The following is a 24,692-nucleotide window of genomic DNA, read 5'->3' as shown; positions in this document are numbered from 1 at the left end:
CCCCATTACGCAGACAAGGCTCGCCCCCTGGTCAAGTCTACCTCGTTTCCCCTCTCTGCTGAGGCCTGCGCGGCCTTCAACTGCATTAAAGCGGACATTGCCAAAGCTACGATGCATGCAGTGGACGAGACCGCTCCCTTCCAAGTGGAGTGTGATGCCTCCGATTTCGCTCTGGCTGCTACCCTTAATCAGGAAGGCAGACCAGTAGCATTCTTTTCTCGCACCCTCCAAGGCTCTGAAATTCGGCACTCCGCGGTGGAGAAAGAAGCCCAGGCCATAGTGGAGGCTGTTAGGCACTGGAGGCACTATCTTGCTGGCAAAAGATTCACTGTGCTGACCGACCAGCGCTCGGTTGCGTTCCTGTTCAGCAACCAACAGCGGGGCAAGATCAAAAATGATAAGATTTTGCGGTGGAGGATAGAACTCTCCACCTACACCTATGATATCCTGTACCGGCCTGGCAGACTCAATGAGCCCCCTGATGCCCTATCCCAGGGAACATGTGCTAGCACACAGCTCGACCAGCTGTACGCCCTTCATGCACAACTTTGCCATCCGGGGGTCACCCGATTTTACCATTTTGTGAAAGCTCGGAACCTGCCGTACTCCCTGGAGGACATCAGGACGATGACCAGGGACTGCCAAATTTGTGCCGAGTGCAAACCGCACTTCTACTGTCCTGACACGGCACAACTTGTCAAGGCCACCCGCCCTTTTGAACGCCTGAGTGTTGACTTTAAGGGCCCCCTTCCCTCCACTGACCGCAATGTCTATTTTCTCAGTGTTATTGACGAGTTCTCACGGTTCCCCTTTGCCATCCCCTGCCCCGACACCACTGCCACGTCCGTCATAAAAGCCCTGCGCCAGCTCTTCACTCTGTTCGGGTATCCCTGCTATATCCACAGTGATAGAGGGTCCTCCTTTATGAGTGAGGAGCTGCGCCAGTACTTGCTAGCTAGGGGCATTGCTACCAGTCGGACCACGAGTTATAATCCCCGGGGTAATGGCCAGGTAGAGCGGGAGAATGCCACAGTGTGGAAGGCCACACTTTTAGCCCTTAAGTCCAAAGGGTTGCCGGTCTCTCGGTGGCAGGAGGTCCTCCCTGAGGCACTGCACTCTATCCGCTCTCTGTTATGTACGTCCACCAATGCCACCCCTCACGAACGCCTATTCTCTTTTCCCAGGAAGTCTGTCACTGGGACCACCCTACCAGTTTGGCTGACGTCCCCGGGGCCAGTGCTGCTCCGGAAACATGTGAGGAGCAATAAATACTCCCCGCTGGTGGAGAGGGTTCACCTTCTCCATGCGAACCCCCAGTATGCTTACGTGGTCTTACCTGATGGGCGGGAGGACACGGTCTCCATCCGCGACCTGGCACCCGCAGGTGCAGCAGACCACTACCCTGAAGGCTCTCCGGTAACTGTGAACCCTGCACCAGAGGTGACACCGTACTCACCAGGCCCTACACAGACTCCTCACGACACTTGTATACCGGGCGTTTCGTACGCATTTATACCAGGCGCCTGGCACATGCATGAGGGATCACCGGCGCCTAGTGGGCAAGAACACGCGCAACCCCCGTCCCCTGTGCAATCGCCAATGTTGCCGGCACCTATGCGGTCACAGCCGGTGCTACGTAGATCGCAGCGACAGATTCGACCGCCTGATCGGCTTGACTTGTAAGAACCTTCGCTACATGAGGACTTTTTCAAACGAAGGGGGGGTGAATGTGGTGAACTATGTGCCTGTCGGGACACGCCCCTGCTGACTGCTCCTGTGGCTCCTCCCACAGGCCCCTGTATAAAGGAGACCTGCGGCCTGAAGATCGGCCTCAGTCTCCAGGACCTTGTATGATAGACACTCACTCCTGGTTCCTTCTTCCAGTCAATAAAAGCCGATATCTCGCCTACGTCTCAGTGTGAGTTATTGATGGTGCATCACTTGTTTTCACCAGAATATCGATATTATCAGTAAAGATGTCAATTGATCGAATCTTATCAAATTTTGAGGGGTTTTTTTGAGCAACAATATTTTATAGTCATGAAAATCAAAAGAAATGTAGATGCTGGAAATCTAAAATAAAACAGAAAATATTGGGAGAGGGAGAGATACGCTATTGATCAGATTCAGTGAAGAGGTTTGCTCCTACTGTTTGACAGCTAACCTTTGAAAAATGGTTGTGATTCCTGATTCTGCTCAGCTTCATATTCCATTAAATTTTCCAGCCTGCATCCATATGGTTGACACCCTGCAAATGGAAATGCCAAGGCAGAGTAAGCCTCATGTCCGTTCCACAAGGCTAAAATCGTGTCTTCTGAAAGTAGTGGAAATTCTGTATAAAGTTTCTGTATAAAGAGAAAACAAGAGTACCTTAGAAATTTATTTGTTCTCCTTACTTAATAGGTCATATTTGTGTTGATCAGTTATATAATGAGTATCAATTCTCACCCTGTAGTACTGCAAAATGTTTCCTGGCCAGTATCTATCCAGTTTCCTTTATTTTGCCTTGACTGAATCTGACTGCACCAACCCATCTCCCTAGTGCATTCAGATCTTAAACATACACTGCCTAGAAGTGTTTTCTCTCATGCCATATTTAATTCTTTAGCCAATCATCACCATTATTTGACTACAGGTTCTAGATCTTTTCGGCAATAGAAGCAATATCTCTTTATCTCAAAATTCAAGTTATGAGTAAATTTATTATCAAAGTACATTTATGTTACCATATATTACTTTGAGATTCATTTCCTTGCAGACATTTACAGGGGAAAAAAAGAAATATAATAGAATTTTATGAACATTTATGCATAATCAGACAAAGTCTGACAAACAACCAATGTGCAAAAGAAGACAAACTGTGCAAATAAAAATAATACTGAGAAAATAAATTGTAAAGAGGCTCTGAAAGTGAGTCTGTAGATCATAGCAACAGTTTGGTGAATGAAGTTATTCACACTAGTTCAGGAGCTGAATGGTTGTAGGGTAATAACTGTTCCTGAACCTGGTGGTGTTGGTTCTATACTTCCTCTCCGATGGTAGTAGCGAGAAGAGGGCATGGGCTGGATGGTAGGATGCTGCTTTCTTGTGACAGTGCTCTATGTAAACGTACTTAATTGTGGAGACAGCTTTATCTGATAGACTAGGCAGTATCCACTAGTTTCTGCAGCCTTTTCCATTGAAGGGTATTGGTGCTTCCATACCAGACCATATTGCAATCAGTTAGGGTTCTCTCAACTGTGCATGTACAGAAGTTTGTCAAAGTTTTTGGTGACATGCCAGATTCATGCAAATTTCTAAAAGTAGAGGTGCTGTTGTTCCTCCTTTGTGAAGGGTGTTCTGTCTGTACTCTTCATGATCTTAAGTAATGTTATAAACTCTTTGAAGGTATTGTCAGTTACCTCAGGGTATATTGGAAAGTTATTTGCTGTTGACCTTGGAATAGACTGTATGGTATTTTGGGCCTTTTCAAACTCTTCAGACAAGATCATTTACTACTCTGTCATCTGCTGAACAATAAATACTCTGCCACCATGAGGCCACAATACTTGAACACTCTGTAGTAGTAGGAGGAATAGGAGAAAAGAAATGATAATGAAGCAGGTAAAGACCAGGAAGACAGGATTAGTGACAAAGAACAGCCTTCACTATAAGGTGTGCTTCCAGGGCATATCCTGAGATTCACTTAGAAGTCTCATTCCTTTTGCTCAGAAACCAAAGTAACAGAACATGTCCCAAAATCCTCGTTGAATGGAATGCTAAGTAGCAAGAATCACTTTGCAATGGTACCTTTAAGTCTCGCCAGTTCCTCTTCACAAATGATATTTGCATTGTGTTTTCCTCCAATATCAACATCCTTAGAATCATTATTGACCAGAAAACTGTTGTAGGCACTGAATTGCTGTAACTGCAAACAATATGAAGTTATAGTGGAGTCTAAACTTCTTCATTTCTCAAAGCTGCACCATCTTCATAGTTTAATTAAGGACAGCAGGTCTCTGCAATATAACAATTTAAACATATGAAGCAATATCTCCTATTTGCCTTAATAAGCCAGTTCAAAGAGAATGAAGAATGCTGTACCCTATTTGGTAGAAAGAGATCTGTTGATTTGCCATCTCTGTGAACTACATTGAATCTTCATTGTGGTTCATTGCAGACATGATGTATGCTGTTCCAAGTGAATGATGAGTAAAAACTCCATCTCTACCAGAAACTGTAGCTTAACAAGGGCAGTTATATAAATTGATTAAAATCTGCATGTGAATTCCAAATTATAATCTCCAAGCCTGAGGAAAAAGAAAATCTGTCACCTTCCTGTATGTTTGCAAATTGGTGCTTTTCCAGGTTCAACAATATTGGAATTCCCTTACCACAAGTAATGCTGTGTGAAAGGAATTCGGCTCCTTGTCTCCTTCAGTGCCATGTAGAAATATTCCTCTCAGTAATGCTTTTCATCATGTGTGAAAAAGAATGAAGAGAATCCTTCAGTCCATTTCCTTTGATGCCTTCCCTCTGTCAGTGATCATCATGAATAATCAGCTGACTTGAATACAAGCCAGTCAAACCTTGTTGACTAAATATCCATGTGTGTGTTCTCTTCGTATCTATCCTCCATGTGATACTGAGTAATTCTCTAGTCTGTAACAAGCTATTTGATGTTTACTGTACAGAATTGAAGACTCCTAAAGTCTTGTGAGCTATTAGAAAATAAAGATTGCAGTTTACAGCTCCTAAACCAACATACCAGGTACAAGCCCAATATGGTTTCCTAGAAACAATGAAACAATTTTTGTGGGTCCACTCCACAGTGCCATTGTATGTAATATTCTCAAATACAAATGTTCTCTTATTTTAATTATAGAGAGTCAAAAAAATTGCACAAAACGTATTTTCTATGGGCAGCTCTGGCAGGGTTTTTAAATCTTCATCACACTCACACCATACTCTGAATTTAGTTTGTTATAATTTATGAGTGGTATTGGAAATTTTTCAACTGAAATAAAAGTACTTTTGCCCAATCTTATTAAAAACAGAATATAATTGAATATTTTTCAGGTTTTCTTTTATTTAATAGATTGTCCAGGAGCTAGCTATCATGAAAACTAACACCAAGTATCATGTGAAGCATTTAAGTCCATTTTATTGCTGCAAGAAGCAAAAATATCTTTTGTAGCTGTTATCCAAGCTAGATCAAACAATTAGAGCATTTTCAGAATGAAAGTTTCCTACCTTAGGAATGTTTGTAATTTATTTATTCAATGGAGTGGAGTCTGATTACTTTTCAATGTATGGGTGATACAACGTGAATACCAAACTTAAATTTGCAAAAGTAAGTCGTTTGCTGATTCAGTTGTTGTAGGTGATTTATTGCTATGAGGAAATTTACTTAAGGAAAGCACATCTTCCAGGCAAGATACATTTACAGATTAAATTGAGATTATGAATTAACACAGATTACCACCATTTAGATGAGTCCATAATTAGTCGAATTATTCAAATACTTTTACATTTCTTTGTTTCACTCTTTAGGAAGCTTGCTGTGAACCATTCTGAAGGGAAACTGAAAGAAGTGAGACAGATAGAGATAATTTTCTACTTTATAAAACTGGTTTCATGAACTTCATTTCACAATGAAAACAGTATGAAATGAGCTTTCCTCTCCATTAGTTGAGACAGACTATCATAAGTTTCTTGCAATTTCTGCAAATTTATGAGCTTCATCACCCAAAAATCAACCTCATAAATCATCCAGCTGCAGTGCAAGTGGACTAATTGTCACTGATCCACAAGCCCAAAGCGCTGTTTAAGACTCAACATTTATCAAAGCAAAAAGTAATACAAAAGGACAAAAGTAAGTGTAATGTTTAATGAACAAATAAATTATGAAGCTTTATGGAAGCATTTTCTAACAACACTGACTAATAATGATCAAATTGACATTTATGTGACTGCCATAAAGTGAAGATATGCTCAGGCAGCTTTGAGAAAAGGTTTTACTTCCAGAAGGAACAAATCCACACAAATACAAATCTTTCCCGGCTATTTCTCATGCGTATATTAAGAAGTTAAATCGCTTCATTGTCCTTGAGGAATACTTCTAAACTTCAACATCATGTTTTGAAAAGGAATGGTAGAGATAACATCAACAGCAAAACTAACTGCTTTTTTCTCCCATTTATAGACAAGGTCCCGTGAAACCAGAGGTACTTTCAATTAACTGGTCAGGGAAACGCTCCATTCGAAAGCTTAAGAGAAATAATAGCCTGTCTCCAAGTAATACCAATTTCAGCATCTTAAACTCAGGTACTGTACTGTTCATCTGATATCTCAGTATTTCAAAGTTCAAGGTGTATTATCAAAGTACGTATTCTGTATACAACCTTGAGATCTGTCTTCTTGCAGGCAGTCTTAAAACAAAGAAACACAATAGAACATATTAAAATATTTATAGATTTACTTCATTTGATCTTGTCTTTTTTATCATGATACTGTTTTGCACCATGATCATTGATGTTTTATTTTTGAATTTAAATAATTAATATATATTAACAATTTAAAGAGAAGTCATTGATCATCTTCTCGATATTGACTATCCTAACATTTTGACATTATAGTATGAGAAAACTGAACTGTTGCCAGGAGTGCACTTTAACCGAAGATGCAATCTAGAAGCAATACTATCAAAAATTTAGATGATTCTGAAGTAGCTTCCATTGAAATACTAATTTCTCAGTAGATCAAAGGAAACGACAAAGAATTGAAATAAGGTGGGGGAATAAGATAAACCCTGGCAAGTACAAAAACCTTTATCCAGAGCTTCCAATGCAAATTGAATTCTGTTTAAGAGTTCTGCATGAAGTCAGAATTTTCAGTGCTGTATGCAGAACTGAATTTCATACATTTGGAAGAATATTAAGGCCTTGCAAATGATATTGTTTAGATTTGCTAGAATGATATAAGGAAATATAAAGTCGGTGATTATTTTGAAAGATTGAGACTTCTGTCGTTGATGCAAAGCAGCTTGGGTGCGAAAAGAGAAAGGCATCTAAACTTCAGAACAGTTGGAACGGGTTAAAGAACCAGATTATTTCAAGTACTTGAAGGTTTGAAAGTTAGGGGCATTTAAAGAAGATAGAATAAAAAGATATTTAGAATAGAACACAGGAGAAACTTGGTTACATGGACAGTTGTGAAGTTGTGGTTCAGGCAGTATCTTCTCAACATTAAAAGTTAAATGAGGTAGGTATTTGAAGAAAGGAAAGACTAAAATGATATCTATTTAAAGTTACTTTCTCTGATTGAGGATAAGCTTCAGTCTGGTATTTTTCAATAAATAATCCCTTTCGGTCTACTCTGCAATTTCAAGCAATCAAAGTTTGTTTGATAATTGATTATAGATTTCTTTTTCAGCAATTGTAGTAAAGACCAATTTATCTTACACATTTCAGAAATTAATTGCAGAGAATATCGCTTTGGAAAAATAAGTTAATAGATTTCAACAATTTCCAAGAGTTTGGTGAGGTAATTGAGACAACACAAGATAATAAATTTTTCAGGTCACAATGCATCGCCCTTTACAGGTGTTATGAGAGCTAGAGTATATTTAACCATCAGTTAAAAGCTTAAACCACCTTGTTTTGTGAACTAGTTCACCATATTTTCTATTGTGAATTGGCATGGAAATAGTTCATGCAAAGGAAGTGGACTTTAACCTGATAATTCATCACAAGAAATTTCGAAGAATTTAATTGCCACGGCAACACTTGAATGTGTTGAACACTAATCTGACTCTGTGTGATGAGAACACTATAATTATAAATATACTTAAGAAAATGCTAAATGTGATAAAATTGTTCCTAAACCAGTAGGAAACACATAATTCACCAGGAGCTGCACAAGTTGGAAAGCCAGGCTCAATAAAAATGATTAAACTTTTAAGTTATAGCAAACTTCATGTTTGGAAACATACATTTAGTGAATTGTGTATGGAGATTTGGAAGGGGATGCAAATATTACCAGCATCAATATTATAAAGAAAAGCATTGAAGGAAAGCAGTGGTTGGTCTGTCATGTGACATCATGGGATTGCTTGATTTTGCAGCCTGGTCCATCAACCAGTTGATATTTGACCCACTATTTCTGTGTGTGAATGTGTTCATTGTTTCTGGGTGACTACGAGTAAAGCAGACCTATTCGGCTGCACTGGACACAAGAAATATTTTTAAATTCTAACAGTGGCAATGTAGATGGGATCTGTGACTCCCACTTTTTTGGAATACATGTTCACACTTGAATAATGAGCATAATTGGAAAAGTTGAGGAATACTGTGATTCTCAATACCCCGGGAATGTTTCTATCAAACGTTTGGATTGTTTTTCCTTCACAGAAAATGACATCACTAAGCCCAATAAAAAAAAACCAGTATCCTGCTCAGTGTAAGCAATCCGAAAATATATGACATCATCCAAAGTTTGGTGAACCCCAATTTTGCCTCTTCAAAATTCTATGAGGAACTTGTGAGATTAATTGAGTCTCATTACAATCCTAAACCATCAGTTATTGTGCAACGCTTTAGATTCAACACTCGCATTCAACCGGAAAGTGAATCAGGGGCAACCTTTGTGGCTGAATTAAGAACTCTGACTGAATTTAGCAATTTTTGAAGCTGTTCGAGAAGGCCTACGAGATCGCTTGGTTGTCGGTGTACGTTATGTTCGCATTCAATGGCAGAATCAGAGCTCACACTTAAGGCAGCCATTGATATTGCAAATGGCATGGGAGCAGCAGATAAGAATGCAGTTCTGTTGCAACAGGACAAAGTTCAAGGAGAGGCAATATCCTTATCACCTACAACTGCCACAGATTATACTGAATTAACTAAGTGTCCCTAGCTAAGAAAAAAAAGGAACTATACTCTAGGTTTCCAACGTCACCAGAAACCTACTGTCTGATGATACTGAGATTCCGTCTGATGTGCTTGCCAAAAGAAAGGACACTTGGCACGAGTTTGGCCTCCATTCAAACCAGAATGTTCCACAGCAGCACAGTACATGGTTGCAGAGTTGGAGGGGTTCATAATGCGCCCAGATCATCTCGAGCCAGTTCCCCCTGTATCGTTGGTTTTAAAGATTAACAGCAGACCCATTCCCTTGGAACTTGACTCTGGAAGTTCTAGTACTCTCTGCAGTGAACAGACACGGGTAGATATGTTTGGCCCTGCCACCGCATTACAGACTGGAGACTTTTATGGGGGATCAGTTGCAGCTATTTGATTGTGGCAGGGCTCTCCTTGAGCATGAAAACCAATCACACTAACTACCATTGCGTATCACTAAGGGAGAAGTGAATTTGCTCAGCCGTGATTGGCTACAGCAAGTGTCTGTCCTAAGTGTTTATCATTGTAAATTGTCCTGTGATTAGGTTAGAGTAAAATCAGGATTGCTGGGGCAGCCCTGCTTGAGGGGCCTGAAGGGCCTACTGTACGCTGCAGAGTAGAGGTGATGGTTGGTCCAGTGTTCCAAGGTATTAAAAAGGCAGTTGATAATATACCAGACTGTTACATGCTATTCTGGGTAACTTATTAGTGTGCATGTGCATAGATAATTGGTTAAATGATGTAAATGAGAGTTGGAATAATAGATCACATTTAAACTGGTAGACTGGTAATGGTGGAGAGCCTCAGAAACCGTACTAAGCCCTCACTACATTAATTTCAATGACAAAGACTGACTTTGTGAATTTTAATAAAGTTGTGAGGGAAGTGGGCTGTTTAGTACTGTATATGCAAGGAGATAGAGACAGGTTAGTGAGTGAGAAGGCAGCTTATGGTGTATAATATGGAAAATATTCACCCTGGGTTAGTACCCTGAGTACTAAAGACCTGTGATGATCAACTGGCTGGAGTGTTCACTAATACCTTTATCCTCAATAATGTGCTTCAGTTAAACCAAAGCCTACAAAGAACATGGTAACCTGCCTCAATGACTATCATCTCCTGCCACTTACATCCACTGTGACGAACTGTTTTGAGAGGGTAGTGATGAAGCATATCAACTCCTGCCTGAGGAACAACAGAACTGCTCCATTTGCCTCCCAGCACAACAGAGCTATCTCACTAGCTCCTCACTCAACCCCGTACGATCTGGACAGCAAAGATACATACATCAGGATTCATCGAATATCACTCGGCATTCAATACTACCATCCCCTCAAAACTAACCAATAAACTTCAAGACCTTGGCCTTAATGCTTCCTTGTGCAATTGAAGCCTTGATTTCCTCACTTGCAGACCCCAGTCAGTTCAGACAGACAACAACGTCAGCACAGGTACACCACAATGCTGTGTGCTTAGACCCCTGCTCTACTCACTTTATACATGACTGTGCGGCAAAGCACAGCTCCAATGCCATATTCAAGTTTGCTGATGACATCACTGTCGTTGGGCACATCAAATGTGGTGACAAATCAGCATATAGGTGGGAGATTAAAAATCTGGCTAAGTGGTGCCACAATAACCTTTCACTCAAAGTTATCAAGATCAAGGAGTTGATTATTGTCTTCAGGAGAAGGAAACCAGAGGTCCATGTGCTAGTCCTCATCAGAGGATCAGAGGTAGAGAGGGTTAGCAACTTTAAATTCCTCAGTGTTATCATTTCAGAGAATCTGGCCTGGGCCTAGCATGTAAGTGTAATTACGAAGAAAGCACAGCAGTGCTCCTATTTTCATAGAAGTTTGTGAAGATTCAGCACAACATCTAAAACTTTGACAAATTTCTATAGATATGTGGTGGAGAGTATACTGTCTAGTTGCATCACAGCCTGGGATGGGAACATCAATGCCCCTGACTGTAGTCGAATTGGCCCAGTCCATTATTGGTAAGGCAGCATCCATCATCAAGATCCCAACCATTCAGGGCAGGCCATACTTACTTCTCACTACTGCCATCAGGAAGAATGTACAGGGGCCTCAGGACCGACACCACCAGGTTCAGTAATAGTTATTAACCCCGAATGATTAGGCTCTTGAACTAGAGGGGATAACTTCACTCGCCCCATCATTGAACTACTCCCATAACCTAAGGACTCACTCTCAAAGACTCTTCATCTCATATTCTCAATAGTTATTGTTTATTTATTTATTATTATTATTTTTTGTATTTGATTAGTTTGTTGCCTTTTTGCACATTGGCAGTTTGTCCATCCTATTGAGTGCTGCCTTTCATTGATTCTATTGTGTTTCTTCTGTGTATGCCTGAAAGAAAATGAATCTCAGCATTGTTTATAGAGACATACATGTACTTTGATAATAAATTTATTTTGAACTTTGAACTTTGGTTAAAGAAACCAAATATTCTTTAAGTAATGAGGTATAGCAGAAAATAAACATTTTTGCACTACCTAACTTCACCTTTTCTATTTTTTATTTATGATTTAGAATTTAAATTTTTAAAATTATATTTACTATTGATTTGTACTCCAGGGGGCGCGAAGCGCAGAATCAAATATCGCTGTGATGATTGTATGCTCTAGTATCAATTGTTTGGTGACAATAAAGTAATAAAGTAATAAACATGTAGCCATACCAAACAATTAAAAAGGTAAATGATATCTTGGGTGCTTCAGAATTAAGACTGTCCTCTTTTCATTAAGTCTAAACAAACTGAAAAGCAAAAGACACATTAACAGTTTTGCTAATCTAAATCTAAGATTCTGTTGCAGCTATTCACAACCAGCATGAATAATAGTGAAAAAATATTTAGACGAGTGGCTATGATCTTTTAGATAAACATTCATCAAAAGAGAAATCTAGTCCATCATGATTTTAAATAAATTATGCTTTTTTTTAATCTTCTGTCTATATAGATGAGGATACAAAGTGGGTAACCCAGATAAATAGGCTTCAAAAGCTAATTGACCGCCTGGAAAAGAAGGTATGATTGTTAAGAATGTGACATGCGTAACGAGGTGCCTTCGTATTAGTAAATATAATATAGAACTAATAGAGAAAAATTCCTGGCATTATATGTAACATTGGTCTTGTTAATTGATGTAGAATAAGTAAGAATATTTGTACACATATTGCACTTATCAATAGGTGAAACATTTGATTACTTTTTTAAACTGTCACTTATTATCAAGCTATTTTCTACTTTTGAACAGCTCATCTTTCCCACCCTGTTTCCTGGTTTTAAGTTTGTGCTAGTGGTTACCTTTATTCTAATACACTTGATTACATGTGTTTTTTTTTGTGAAATATAAATTGTTTTATCATATTGAGTGAATGAAAATTTATAAAATAATATTGATTCATTTAAAGGATCAAAAAGCTTCTGGAGTTCATTTAATTGAAGTAATCATTTTGTATGCCATCTTTATTATAAGAAAATATAGTGGTAAAATATCAGCAACAGAATTGAAAATTAGAAAATACCATCAAATTTGCTCATTGGATTACCTTCTGATACATCTTAAATAAATCTCTCTGGTACGAAGAATGTTTAGGTTTGGTAATTTCCTTTAACAATTCTATCAGACAATCTACAAAGTTCTGTGTGTTACTCTTAGTTGAGTGAATTAGTCACTTCTAAAGTAATAGAATTATAGAGTAATACGGCACAGATACAGGTCCTTTGGCCTAGTGGGTTCATGGTGACCTTGATGCTGACCCAGCTAGATCCAATCTCCTGCATACTTACAGTCCATATCCATCAATGCCCTACCACCCCACCACCCTCCATGTACTGTCCCAGTGGCCAAATATTTTAATTCGAATTCCCATTCACTTTCAGACATGTTGGTCCATGGCCCCTTCTTGTGCCAAGATGAGGCTCCCCTCAGGGTGGAGGAGCAACACCTTATATTGCATCTGGGAACCCTTCAACCTGATGCCATGAATATAATTTTTTTTCCCCTCCCAGTAAACAATTTTCTTTCCCCACCCCTCCACCTTTCCCTTATTCCCCACACTGACCTTTTACTTCTGCTCACCTGCCTATTACTTTCCCTTAAGTCCCCCCACCCCACCCTTCCTATGGTCCATCTCCTCTCCTATCAGATTCCTTCTTCTCCAGCCCTTGGACCACCTATTTCCTTCCAGCTAGCTCCTCTTTCCCCTGCCCCCAGCTTTTTATTCTGGCATCCCCACCCCCCACCTCCCTCACTTCCTTCTCAGTCCTGCAAAAAGTTCTTGTCCAGAAACGTTGACTGTCTATTCATTTCCATAGATGTTGCCCGCTCTCCTAACTTCCTCTAGAATTTTGTGTGTGTTACTATCCAAGTTGTTCTTAGACATATCATGGATTCCATGCATCCTAACATTGCAAACCAGCTTTCCATACTGGACCTTGTTGGGATCTTGCAAACATCCAAATATATAACATCCACTACTCTACCCTCACCGACCGTTTTGGCCATCTCTTCAAAAAACACTTTTTGGCTTCTTTCGGGGCAATTTACCATGAACAAAACCATGTTGACTCATCCTAGTCAGACTCTATCCAAATGCTGGTAGATGTCCCTCTGAATTCCCTCCAGTAACAAGCTCACCAGTAATGTCAGGCTGACCAGCTTGCATTCCCCTGGCTTGTCCTTGCTACTCTTAAAAACAGAATAACATTAACTACCTTCCAGTTTCCTGTAACTTCACCAGTGGCTAAAGATGAATATCTTTGCAATGGCCTCCTTAATTTCTTCTCCAGTCTTTCATAAAATATGAGGGTGTACTCAGTCAGGCCCTGGGAATGTATCCACCTTACTATATCATAAGACTGTAGATATATTCTCCCTGCTAATATGAATGTTCTCTATCTCCACTTGTTTCTCAAACAACCACGTTTTTCCCTTCAGCAAACATCAAGCAAAATATTTATTAAAAATCCCACCCATCTCCTGTGGCTCAAGACGTTGGTGGCCCTGCAGATCTCTAAGAAGCCTCTCTCTCCCAAGCCACCCCTTTATTCTTTATATAGCTATAAATTATTATAGTCCAAAGGGTTTTGAGTTTATTTGTTTTAGTCAAGATGCTTTAAAGCTAACTATGGGGAGAAGCTTAATCTCAGTCTGATATTGTGTTACTTTGAATTATTTTAATTAAATTCTATTTTAAATAAATATTCCTGATCACCACAGAGATTTGTGAGCAGTTTGAAAGGCCTTTGACAGCACAAGCTGATAGAAGTCTATCAGGACAGTCTGAGCTGGCGTAGGAGTGCTGCATGTTGCTTGCTCAACATCTGCTCCGCTTTGTGGGACAAAGATTATGCAAGACAGCTGTTTGATGGCAAAATCTAATTGTGACCATACTACTCAGCCGCTGGATGTATTTCAAGTACAGGCCATCTTGAGTACAGTTATGTACAATTGATTCATAATGAAGTTTTTAAAATGTAGACTAATCTTTTTTCAGTTTAAATATTTTTTGAATCCGTCTTTGATGTTGAAATTTGCTTGACTTGTATTCAATGTTAATTGCTCAATGTCAAGCAGGAGAGAAGACTATCAATTAGGGTTGGGGCAACAAGTAAATTCAACAATTATAAAACACCAATCTTTTGAGTTTATAACCACGTTATGATGCTGTTGTGCCATACAGAGATCCCATCCTGGAAATGCAATGCATTATTAACACATTTAAATAATTCTCAAAAGGATCTGGAAATCCATGAGGGGGAAACATCTAGCCTCAGAAATGAATTCTTTAATATAGTGTTCCCTGAGAACCAAAATGAGCAGGACCAATTCCTCCACAACTGCAAGGAGCCCTTAGTCTCTCTTCCAATAGAGCCAGTTTATCTTTTGGACCTTCCATAATCAATGATCAACAAACCACACATCCTGTCACTTCCTAAAACCCATTCTGAAGCCTGTACACCTTTAGATTAACAAAGACTGTCCCTCAGAGATTCCTACTGCAGCCTCGTGTTGCTTATTTTCATTGATAACAGGCACCCAGCATACAATTTGACCATAAGATGTAGGCCATTTGGCCTATGAAGTCTGCTCTACCATTGTATCATGGCAGATCCAATCTTCCTCTCAGCCCCAGTCTCCTGTCTTCGCCCCATTATCCTTTATACCCTAACTAATCACGAACCTATCAACCTCTGCCTTAAATATACATAAAGACCTGGCCCCCAAGCTGCCTGTGGCAAAGAATTCCACTGATTCACCGCCCTAAAGAAATTTCTCTGCATTTCCATTCTAAAAGAACACTCCTCTATTCTGAGGTTGTGTCCTCCGGTCTTAGAATATCCCACCATAGGAAGCATCCTCTCCATGTCCACTCTATTAAGTCCTTTCACCATTCGATAGGTTTCAATGAGGTCACCCTCAGTCTTCAGAATTCTAGTGAACACAGGCCCAGAGCCAGTAAATAACATTAAATGACAAACCATTCAAACCCAGAATAATTTTTGTGAACCTCCTTTGAACCCTCTCCAGTTTCAGCACATCCTTTCTAAAATAAGGAGCCCAAAACTGTTCACAATACCCCAAGTGAGGCCTCACCAGTTCCTTATAAAGTCTCAACATTACATTCTTGCTTTTATATTCTATTATATTTGACTGGCTGTTTGTACAGGAAAAAAGAAAAGAATTAGGTCCTGCTGTTCGGTTTGATACAGTCTACTCCTGGCTTTTTTCAACCATGTATGTCTTCTTCTACTCCGATAAATTGTGCATGAAATCACCACATTTCTTGAAACCAACCAATTTTACAAAGCCCACATTGCATCCTGCTGTTCAGATGATGAAGCAGAGAAATGAAACATTTGGTATTCATCCTTCTGCATAGTTATGCAACCTCTAAAGCAGCTTTTGGTTTTTAATTATTCCAGGAAATAGACATAAGATATATTAATCCACAGAGACCATATGTTGCAAAGGATGCTCTAATGAGAAATGCTGTTTGCTGTAATTTCACTTATAACCATTTCTAGCATTGCCAATGACTGTTGAAGTTACAACTGTTTTGTGTCTAGATCGATTACAAACTACCACTACCCTGAAAATAACATAAGCCAATTAGTTAAACACACATTTTAAACAAAATGACAAATGCATGGTTTGGTAGAATAAATCATCTAGCTTTCATAAACAAAGGACAGTATGACCTAACATTGCAGTTTTAGAGAACAAGATTCCCCAAGCTGCAGCGAATAGTCACTGTTTATTACTCAACTGATGATTATTCTTTTTTTCAACACCAGCAGCACGTTTCAAAACTTTCCTAACACAGTGATTTTTTTTCAGTGAAAAATCGCACCTACGCATGTGAACAAGAGAAAGCTGTGTGTACCATAACAGTTAAAACTCAGTTTATCTGTCCTCTTGTCTCCTTGCACGCTTTGGTATCACATATTGTTAGGAAACAAAACATCATGGAATACTTTGTTATGCTTAAAATGCTATGATATTACATTTTGATAAGGAGGGATAAAAAGATAAAATTCATAAATCTGGATTACTTTGGTCTAAAGATTTTCCAGTGGATCAGTCTTATTTTTACTCAGACGTATCTGCTAAACCATAAGTTGGAGAGCTCCTCACAAAAATGAATCTCTTTCACACTTTACATCAAATCTCCTCAAATGAAACACATGATAAGCAGATTTATTTTTGAAGCTGTTAATCCAACAACTACAGTATCACCTAATTTATTCACTCATTAGCCTAGATACAAAATCTGATTGGAGAAGAGTAAGGGATGTCTTCCAGGTAAAACAAAAAGACATTGGAAATTAGGCCATTCAGCCCATCAAGTCTGCTCCGCCATTCCATCATGGCTGATCCCAGATCCCACTCAAACCCATACACTGCTTTCTCACCATATCCTTTGATGCCCTGACCAATCAGGAAACGATCAAATTCCGCCTTAAAGATGCTCACGGTCTTGGCCACCGCAGTCTATGGCAGAGCATTCCACAGATTCACTATTGTCTGGCTAAATAAATTTGTCCTTACCTATGTTCTAAAGGGTCACCCCTCAATTTTGAGGTTGTACTCTCTAGTTCTGGATACCACATCCTCTCCATGTCCACCCTATCTAGTCCTTTCAACAATCAGTAGGTTTCAATGAGATCCCCTTGTGTTCTTCTAAATTCCAGTGGATACAGTCCCAAAGCTACCAAATGCTCCTCATATGTTAACCCCCTCCATTCCTGGAATCATTTACATGAGCCTCCTCTGGACTCTATTCAATGACAACACATCCTTTCTGAGATATGGGGCTCAAAACTGTTGGCAATACATGCCTCCTTGAGTGTAATATAAGCCACTAATCATGTCATATAACACAAAGCAGGCCTTTTGGCCCAATGAATTCATGCTGACCAAATTCCATTTATTCTACTCTAATCCAATATTGTATTTTTGTTTCTACATTCTCATCAACCTTGCTCTCTTCTCCTCTGGATTCTTCAAGTCATCCACGTATTAAAGACAATATACAGTGGCTAACTAGTCTATCACTTGTGTGTCTTTAGGATGTGGATGGAAACCAGAGGACTTGGAAGAAATGTATAGTCGCAGGGAGAATATGCGAAGTCCACACAGCACTCTCTGTCAGCATTGAACCCAGTTGCTGGAGCTTGACGTAGCTGCACCACTGTGTCACCAAACTTGTCCCTATTTGGGACAGGAACAGTATTCTTAGAAGTGGGGGTGAAAAAGCACAAGTCACAGGAGTTTGGACTAACAACAAAGCAACAAACTCACTTCAGATAAAACTGCTATGAGCAGAATAATTGCCAAGATTTCAGAACTCATGCGAAGTGATATTTGAATTATGATCTTTGATTTCCTGTTCATTTGTAGAGTAAGCAGTGAGTCGCAGATTGTTTCATCGCAATGTTCCTAGTGTGGATGGAAGTGCAGAATGTTGACTTTATATTTTACCTTCTTGTTGATTCATGTGTCTGTATTGGTATCATTGGTTTACAGGACTTAAAGCTCGAACCACGGGAGGAAGAAGTATTGGAGGGAAATGCCAAGTCTGTAAGTGAGTCTTACATTAGTCAGACCTAAAATGGTTTCCATTCTTGAGAGCATGGAAACTATATTGTGACCATGTTTGGGAGGTCAGAAAGACATGAAATATTGCCCAGTCCAGAATTTCTTTTGCCAAAATAGAATTTTGATGTCAAATGTCAGCAGCAATTTGGTTTAAAAGGAGCTCAGTCGCTTAAGTTGTTTGATGCTAGAGAAGGCTGTTGTCTGACTAAGAAAATATCTGGAAGCATCTGAATTGAATTGACTTTATTTCATATATCCTTCACATACATGAGGGGTTAAAATCCTTATGTAACATCTCTGTCTGAATGTACAATGCACAATTTATAGTAATTTTTAATAAACAGTATGTGCAACAGGACAGTCAATATACATAGAAATACAATTATATCAGCATCAATTCATCAGTCTGATGGCCTGGTAGGAGAAGCTGTTCCAAAGCCTGTTGGTCCTGACTTCAATGCTGTGGTACCATTTCCCGAATGGTAGCAACTGGAACCGTTTGTGTTTGGGGTGACTCTGGTCCCAGTGATCCTTCGGGTCCTTTAAGCACACCCAACATTAATATCACAAAAATTTATAACTATGGGCGTAATAGTTTAGCAAGCCTGATTTCAATTAGCTGAAGTAGAAATTTCTTGAGATTTTACTTTTAAGGAAGATATGATTATAACTTTTATAGTGAAATTTAACATATGCTGGCTGGTGGCAAAGTGGCATTAGCACTGGACTTCAGACCGAAGGCTCACGAGTTCAAATCCAGCCGGTTCCCTTGCACGCTTTCCATCGGCGCTGGGTTGAGCATCGAGCTATTAACTCAGCCTGATAAAAATAAGAAACTCTGCTACAAAAATTGTCATCCTGATGACTCCACTTGGAATTAAGGGCCTTCTTCTTCTTTACATATGTATAAAGAAAAATGCTGCCCAAAGTATTCTGGTCATCTCTAACCTGGCTCATTTCCAAATTTTGTTTCAATACATACATTTAATGTCAGAGAAATGTATGTCAGAGAAATTCTTTTCCTTTGCAAACATCCACAAAAACAGAGCAGTGCCTCAAGGAATGAATAACAATTAAATGTTAGGACCCCAAAGCCCCCCCACCCCCGGCTCCCCCTCTCATACATCAACAAAGCAACGATCCCTCCCCCACCAGCAAAAAAGCATTGGCACTCCTCACCGAGCACTCAAGCATGCAGCAAAGCACTAATAAAGATTCAGACTTGCAGTACCACAAAGACTACTCATTTACCTGGTATCCAACACAGCACGGGCTCTCTCTCCCCCTAATAAGTGAAAAAAGAGGTGTCCTCGTTTCACAGCAAGAGGGGAGACATAACAAAATAACTCACCGATTTACAGTGTTCGAAGTCTCTTGTGTCCCTTTTTCCAAGCTCAGTGCCTAGAGATCTTGGGTCGCTGGGCACGCAGCCAGCAGCCAGCTCACTGCTTTCAATCTTCCGTGTTCTACCACAACACACTAGGTGGCGGCACTGACTTCGAATCTGTCCGCCTCCAGACCCGTGAAAATCCAATACCCTGAAGGCGCACTAGCCTTCCAGGTCGCATCCTTGACATATGGAAGAGCAGCCGGTGGTGAGGCCCTGTGAGCGGGACCCATTTATGACAGTAATGTGATGAACCTTATTGTCTCAAATAATCATGAGTCACTGGAACACTTGAGAGACTGTGCAGAATCTTTGAATATTTTTAAGGTACACATTGATAGATGAGGTGGCATGGCATTTCTACAAACAAAACAGGATTAGTTAATAGTTTCACACTTAGAGATCCTCATAGGAAATGTGATCACAGTTTTATTGCTGTAATGAAAGGAAGTATGTTAAAAATCATGTAGTTATCTTTATCTTAACCTGTAATACATATATTCAGCTTCAGGAAAGTTAGGTTCTTTATCACCCTCCACGGAACCTTGGAGTGTCCTCTTCTTCAGCGTATTGTGCCTTTGGAATTGCATCCAATCTGTTGGGTAAATGCCTGTTGTACCATTAGGATAATCTGCACCCAAACTGTGCTGGGAGCAGTGTTCTAGTAAGCCACATTACTAAATAAATTTTAAACTAAGCAGTAAAGGTAAGGGATCACAGTTGCAAAGATTTTGTAAATGAAAGCAACAAGCCAGAGAGGAACATATTAATATTGGAAATGTTAAACAGATTGAAAAAAAAGTACAAGATTGTACTCTAAGAAATTCTGTAGAAAAGGCAGAACAAATAAATGGACAGAAAGATTCTTTATTTGAAAACACATAGTCGTTACAAATCTTAGCTTGGGGCCTGAACGTTGAAGGGTATGTGGCATATAGGAAGGACAGAGAAACAGAGAAAGAGTAAATGAAATGGTTCTGTGAATTAATAATGTTCTTAACATGATAGACAAATGACTCAAAGGGACTGAAGGCACAGTTGTTAAATTTGCTGAATCAAAGATGAGTATCAAAGATTGTACTTCGTGAAAAAGAAATAATGAGAATAGATAGCTAGGTTAAATGAATGAACAAATATCTGGTAAATGAAGTTTAATATGAAAAATGTGAAATTGTTCATATTGATTGATAAAATAAAAAAAGAAACATTGTATCTAAAATGGAGGTGAAAGGGATATGTATTGTATGATTCTTGGTACATGATTCAGAAAAGGCTTTTAGGCAAATACAGCAAATAAAACTGACATTCATCATTTATTGCTAGGAAAATTGAATACAAAATAAGGAGAGCACGTTTCAAGTACAGTGTACGTGTTAATGCACTGGAAGCAATTCCATGATGGTTACAGACTACTACTGCAAAAGGTGGTTTACCTCAGGAAGGAAGTTTGGCAGATTGGCCTTGTACCTGTGTTCAGAAGACAGAAGGAACTGGAGGGGTCTTGACAGAGTGAATTTGAAGAAACTGTTCCCTTGAAGGGAGAAGCTAGAACTAGGAGCCACAATTTAGAAAATAAGCAGTTGCCCACTTATGACAGTAATGTGATGAAACTTACTGCCTCATGTAATCACAGGTCACTGGAACACTTGAGAGACTATGCAGAATCTTTGAATATTTTTAAGGTACACATTGATAGATAAACTGGCAAATGGTTACCCTGACAATCAGAAATGCAATGCTGAGAGTCCAGTCAGTTCATCCATATCCTTACTAAATGGCAGAACTGGCTCTGAAGGGATTATGTTCCCAATTCATATGATCAGATGTAAGTTTACTTTGCAAGATGTGTTTTGAGCGGTTTCAGTTGGTGAGAAAATTGCATCGTTTAATAGCGCATCTGGAGAAATAGATACCAAAGTGTTTGCGTATGTGAAGAGCGTAGCGTTACCAGTTTCCAAGATGCATCTGTGAAGCACCGTAACACTAATCTTTCTATGTTTAGTGTGGTCAGTGCAAATCTTATAGACTGGAAAAAATCGACAGATGCTGGAAATCCAAAGCAACACATATAAGTTGCTGGAGGAACTCAGCAGGCCTGGCAGCATCTCTTGAAAAGAGTAAATAGTCAATATTTCAGGCAGAGAACACGAACATCAATTTCTTGAACTTCCGGTAATTGCAGCACTCCCCACCTTCGCCATTCTCCATTTTTGTTTCCCTCTCTCACCTTATCTCCTTACCTACTCATCACCTCCCTCTAGTGCTGCTCCCCTTTCTCTTTCCTCCATGGTCTTCTGTCCTCTCTCTAGTCCTTTATCTCTTTCACCAATCGACTTCCCAGCTCTTTATTTCACGCCTCCCCTCCCCCATTTTCACCTTTCACCTTGTACTTCTTCCTCCCCTCTCCCTTCTTACTCTGACTCCTCCACTTCCTCTCCAGTCTTGATGAAGGAATTCAGCCCAAAATAATGGCTGTTTACTCTTTTCCATAGCTGCTGCCTGATCTTTAGAGACAATTCCTACCACTCCATTTCTTTTCTGCTCTGACAGATCTTTTGGCACTCCAGTGAAAAAGGCAATCCTCCTCCCAACGCATTTCACAATGTCCATGAAGAATAGAGTATGCCTCTTATCTACTTTTCTTGCTACTGGTTTTCACTGCCTAATCTCCAAAAAATAATAGATCTTGTTTCCTACAACTATAATTTCTCCTCTAACCAAATGTGGACTTAATATAAAATCCTAAAATAAAACGGGATGAGCATTGTTGTTAACATGTAGCCATGAACCTTTTATAACTGGTGTTTCTTAAGAAACCACAGTGATTTGTAAACCTACAATGAATGCTATTAAATAATGTTTCAATAGCAAGGATTTATTGTCTTTCAAAATGACAACAATATTTAGGTTTGTTATGATATTTAATCACTGAAGTATAAATTATTTACTTTCCATAGCACATTTTTATTGTGCAGCGACAGATGTCTGTACTGGAAGAAGAGCTGGAGGAATTCCGTTTAGCTTTGAGACAGTATGTGGTATCTGCAACCACACAAACGGGATGCTTGCAGTAAGTGTAAAGATATTTGTGGTAACTATTTTTCCTGCTCTGTGTAATATTAAAGTCCACAACATTGTGCTTGACGAACTATATCCTAGCTCTTTTTAAACGTACCTCCCTTACAATGTTATCACTTCTTTCGACAATGGTTAGAATAAAGAACACATTTTTAAAAAAAAAACATATAACCATATAACAATCACAGCACGGAAACAGGCCATCTCGGCCCTCCTAGTCCGTGCTGAACTCTTAATCTCAGCTAGTCACACCTACCCGCACTCAGCCCATAACCCTCCACTCCTTTCCTGTCCATATACCTATCCAATTTTACCTTAAATGACACAACTGAACTGGCCTCTACTACTTCTACAGGAAGCTCATTCCACACAGCTATCACTCTCTGAGTAAAGAAATACCCCTCGTGTTTCCCTTAAACTTCTGCCCCCTCTCAAATCATGTCCTCTCATTTGAATCTCCCCTACTCTCAATGGAAACAGCCTATTCACGTCAACTCTATCTATCCCTCTCAAAATTTTAAATACCTCAATCAAATCTCCCCTCAACCTTCTACGCTCCAATGAATAGAGACCTAACTTGTTCAACCTTTCTCTGTAACTTAAGTGCTGAAACCCAGGTAACATCCTAGTAAATCGTCTCTGCACTCTCTCTAATTTATTGATATCTTTCCTATAATTCGGTGACCAGAACTGTACACAATATTCCAAATTTAGCCTTACCAATGCCTTGTACAATTTTAACATTACATCCCAACTTCTGTACTCAATGCTCTGATTTATAAAGGCCAGTGTTCCAAAAGCCTTCTTCACCACCCTATCTACATGAGACTCCACCTTCAGGGAACTATGCACTGTTATTCCTAGATCTCTCTGTTCCTCTGCATTCCTCAATGCCCTACCATTTACCTTGTATGTTCTATTTGGATTATTCCTGCCAAAATGTAGAACCTCACACTTCTCAGCATTAAACTCCATCTGCCAACGTTCAGCCCATTCTTCTAACCGGCATAAATCTCCCTGCAAGCTTTGAAAACCCACCTCATTATCCACAACACCTCCTACCTTAGTATCATCAGCATACTTACTAATCCAATTTACCACCCCATCATCCAGATCATTTATGTATATTACAAACAACATTGGGCCCAAAACAGATCCCTGAGGCACCCCGCTAGTCACCGGCCTCCATCCCGATAAACAGTTATCCACCATTTTATTAAATAAGTTTACAGTACTTCACTTAGCTTGAGGTTCTGTTTGGAGCTACTTTTAGGGATGCTTCCTACCAGTAGAAAGTTTAATAAAGAGAAACTATACTGCACACATTTCCTGTACTTTTTTAAGGTATACTCTTCTAATTTTGAGGTTTATAAATTGTAGTTCTACCCTCATATTTAAATCAAGATTTCAACAGGGAGTAGAAGGAAAGTTGTTTAATATATATTCTGGCAGTATATCAATACAACTTCTGTATAAAATTTTTGTATAAGATGTCTTCATTTTTAAAATATGGACCATGAGCTGCAACTATATCAGCTGTATTGCCATCAACAGTATGCCCCTTATTAAAACTATCAAATTCTTTTATCATAAAGGCTTTTAAAATTTCCAAATAAATGGTATCTGTCTGACAAAGCAATCTTCCATTATATTTGGTGATATTATCTTTGTGCCTTTCATAGTCTTGTGGCGACTCATTTCCTAGTGTATCCGAACCGACTCACAATTAGATAGCCTACGGGGGTTTGCGAGCACAGAGCTTTGGAGCCTCTTCGCCATGGGAGGCCGGTTGACAGAGGCTTAAAAGTGAGGCTGAAGTTTTCGAATAAAGTTTTTTCCTTCGACTGCAGTTACCGACTCCGTGTCGTAATTTTAGCGCTGCGTGTAGCACACCGCTACAATTGGTGACCCCGACGGTCCAAACGATTTTTGGACCAGAAATGACCGACGCCGCCTCTGTTCATGCGGTTTCGTTGAAACTGCCAGGTTTCTGGACACAGCGCCCGGACCTATGGTTCCAGCAAGCCGAAGCCCAATTCCACGTTCGCCAGATCACCTCAGAAGACACCCGCTACTACTACGTGGTGAGCTCCCTCGACCAGGACACAGCGGCCCAGGTCGCGGAGTTCGTACAGTCGCCCCCGGCAGACGGCAAGTACACGGAATTCAAAGCCCTGCTCCTCAGGACTTTCAGACTCTCACGGCGCGAGCGGGC

General features: G+C 39.7%; 1 protein-coding gene across 5 annotated transcripts in view; it reads left to right on the top strand.

Annotated features, from left to right (window-relative positions):
* The window catches only part of necab1 (N-terminal EF-hand calcium binding protein 1), a 135,884-nt gene that overhangs the window by 98,891 nt on the left and 12,301 nt on the right, over positions 1 to 24,692 (top strand). For all 5 annotated transcript variants that reach the window (XM_059978876.1, XM_059978884.1, XM_059978859.1 and 2 more), the window contains 4 exons: positions 6,185 to 6,306; positions 11,866 to 11,933; positions 17,941 to 17,994; positions 22,357 to 22,469. In XM_059978876.1, coding sequence (XP_059834859.1) covers positions 6,185 to 6,306; positions 11,866 to 11,933; positions 17,941 to 17,994; positions 22,357 to 22,469 — 357 coding nt within the window. The remainder of the gene's footprint in view (positions 1 to 6,184; positions 6,307 to 11,865; positions 11,934 to 17,940; positions 17,995 to 22,356; positions 22,470 to 24,692) is intronic.

This window comes from Hypanus sabinus, chromosome 1 (assembly GCF_030144855.1).
Source record: "Hypanus sabinus isolate sHypSab1 chromosome 1, sHypSab1.hap1, whole genome shotgun sequence".
NCBI classification, from domain to species: domain Eukaryota; kingdom Metazoa; phylum Chordata; class Chondrichthyes; order Myliobatiformes; family Dasyatidae; genus Hypanus; species Hypanus sabinus.
Note: the sequence above shows the minus strand (reverse complement) of the source record. Positions and strands in the feature narration are given on the sequence as shown.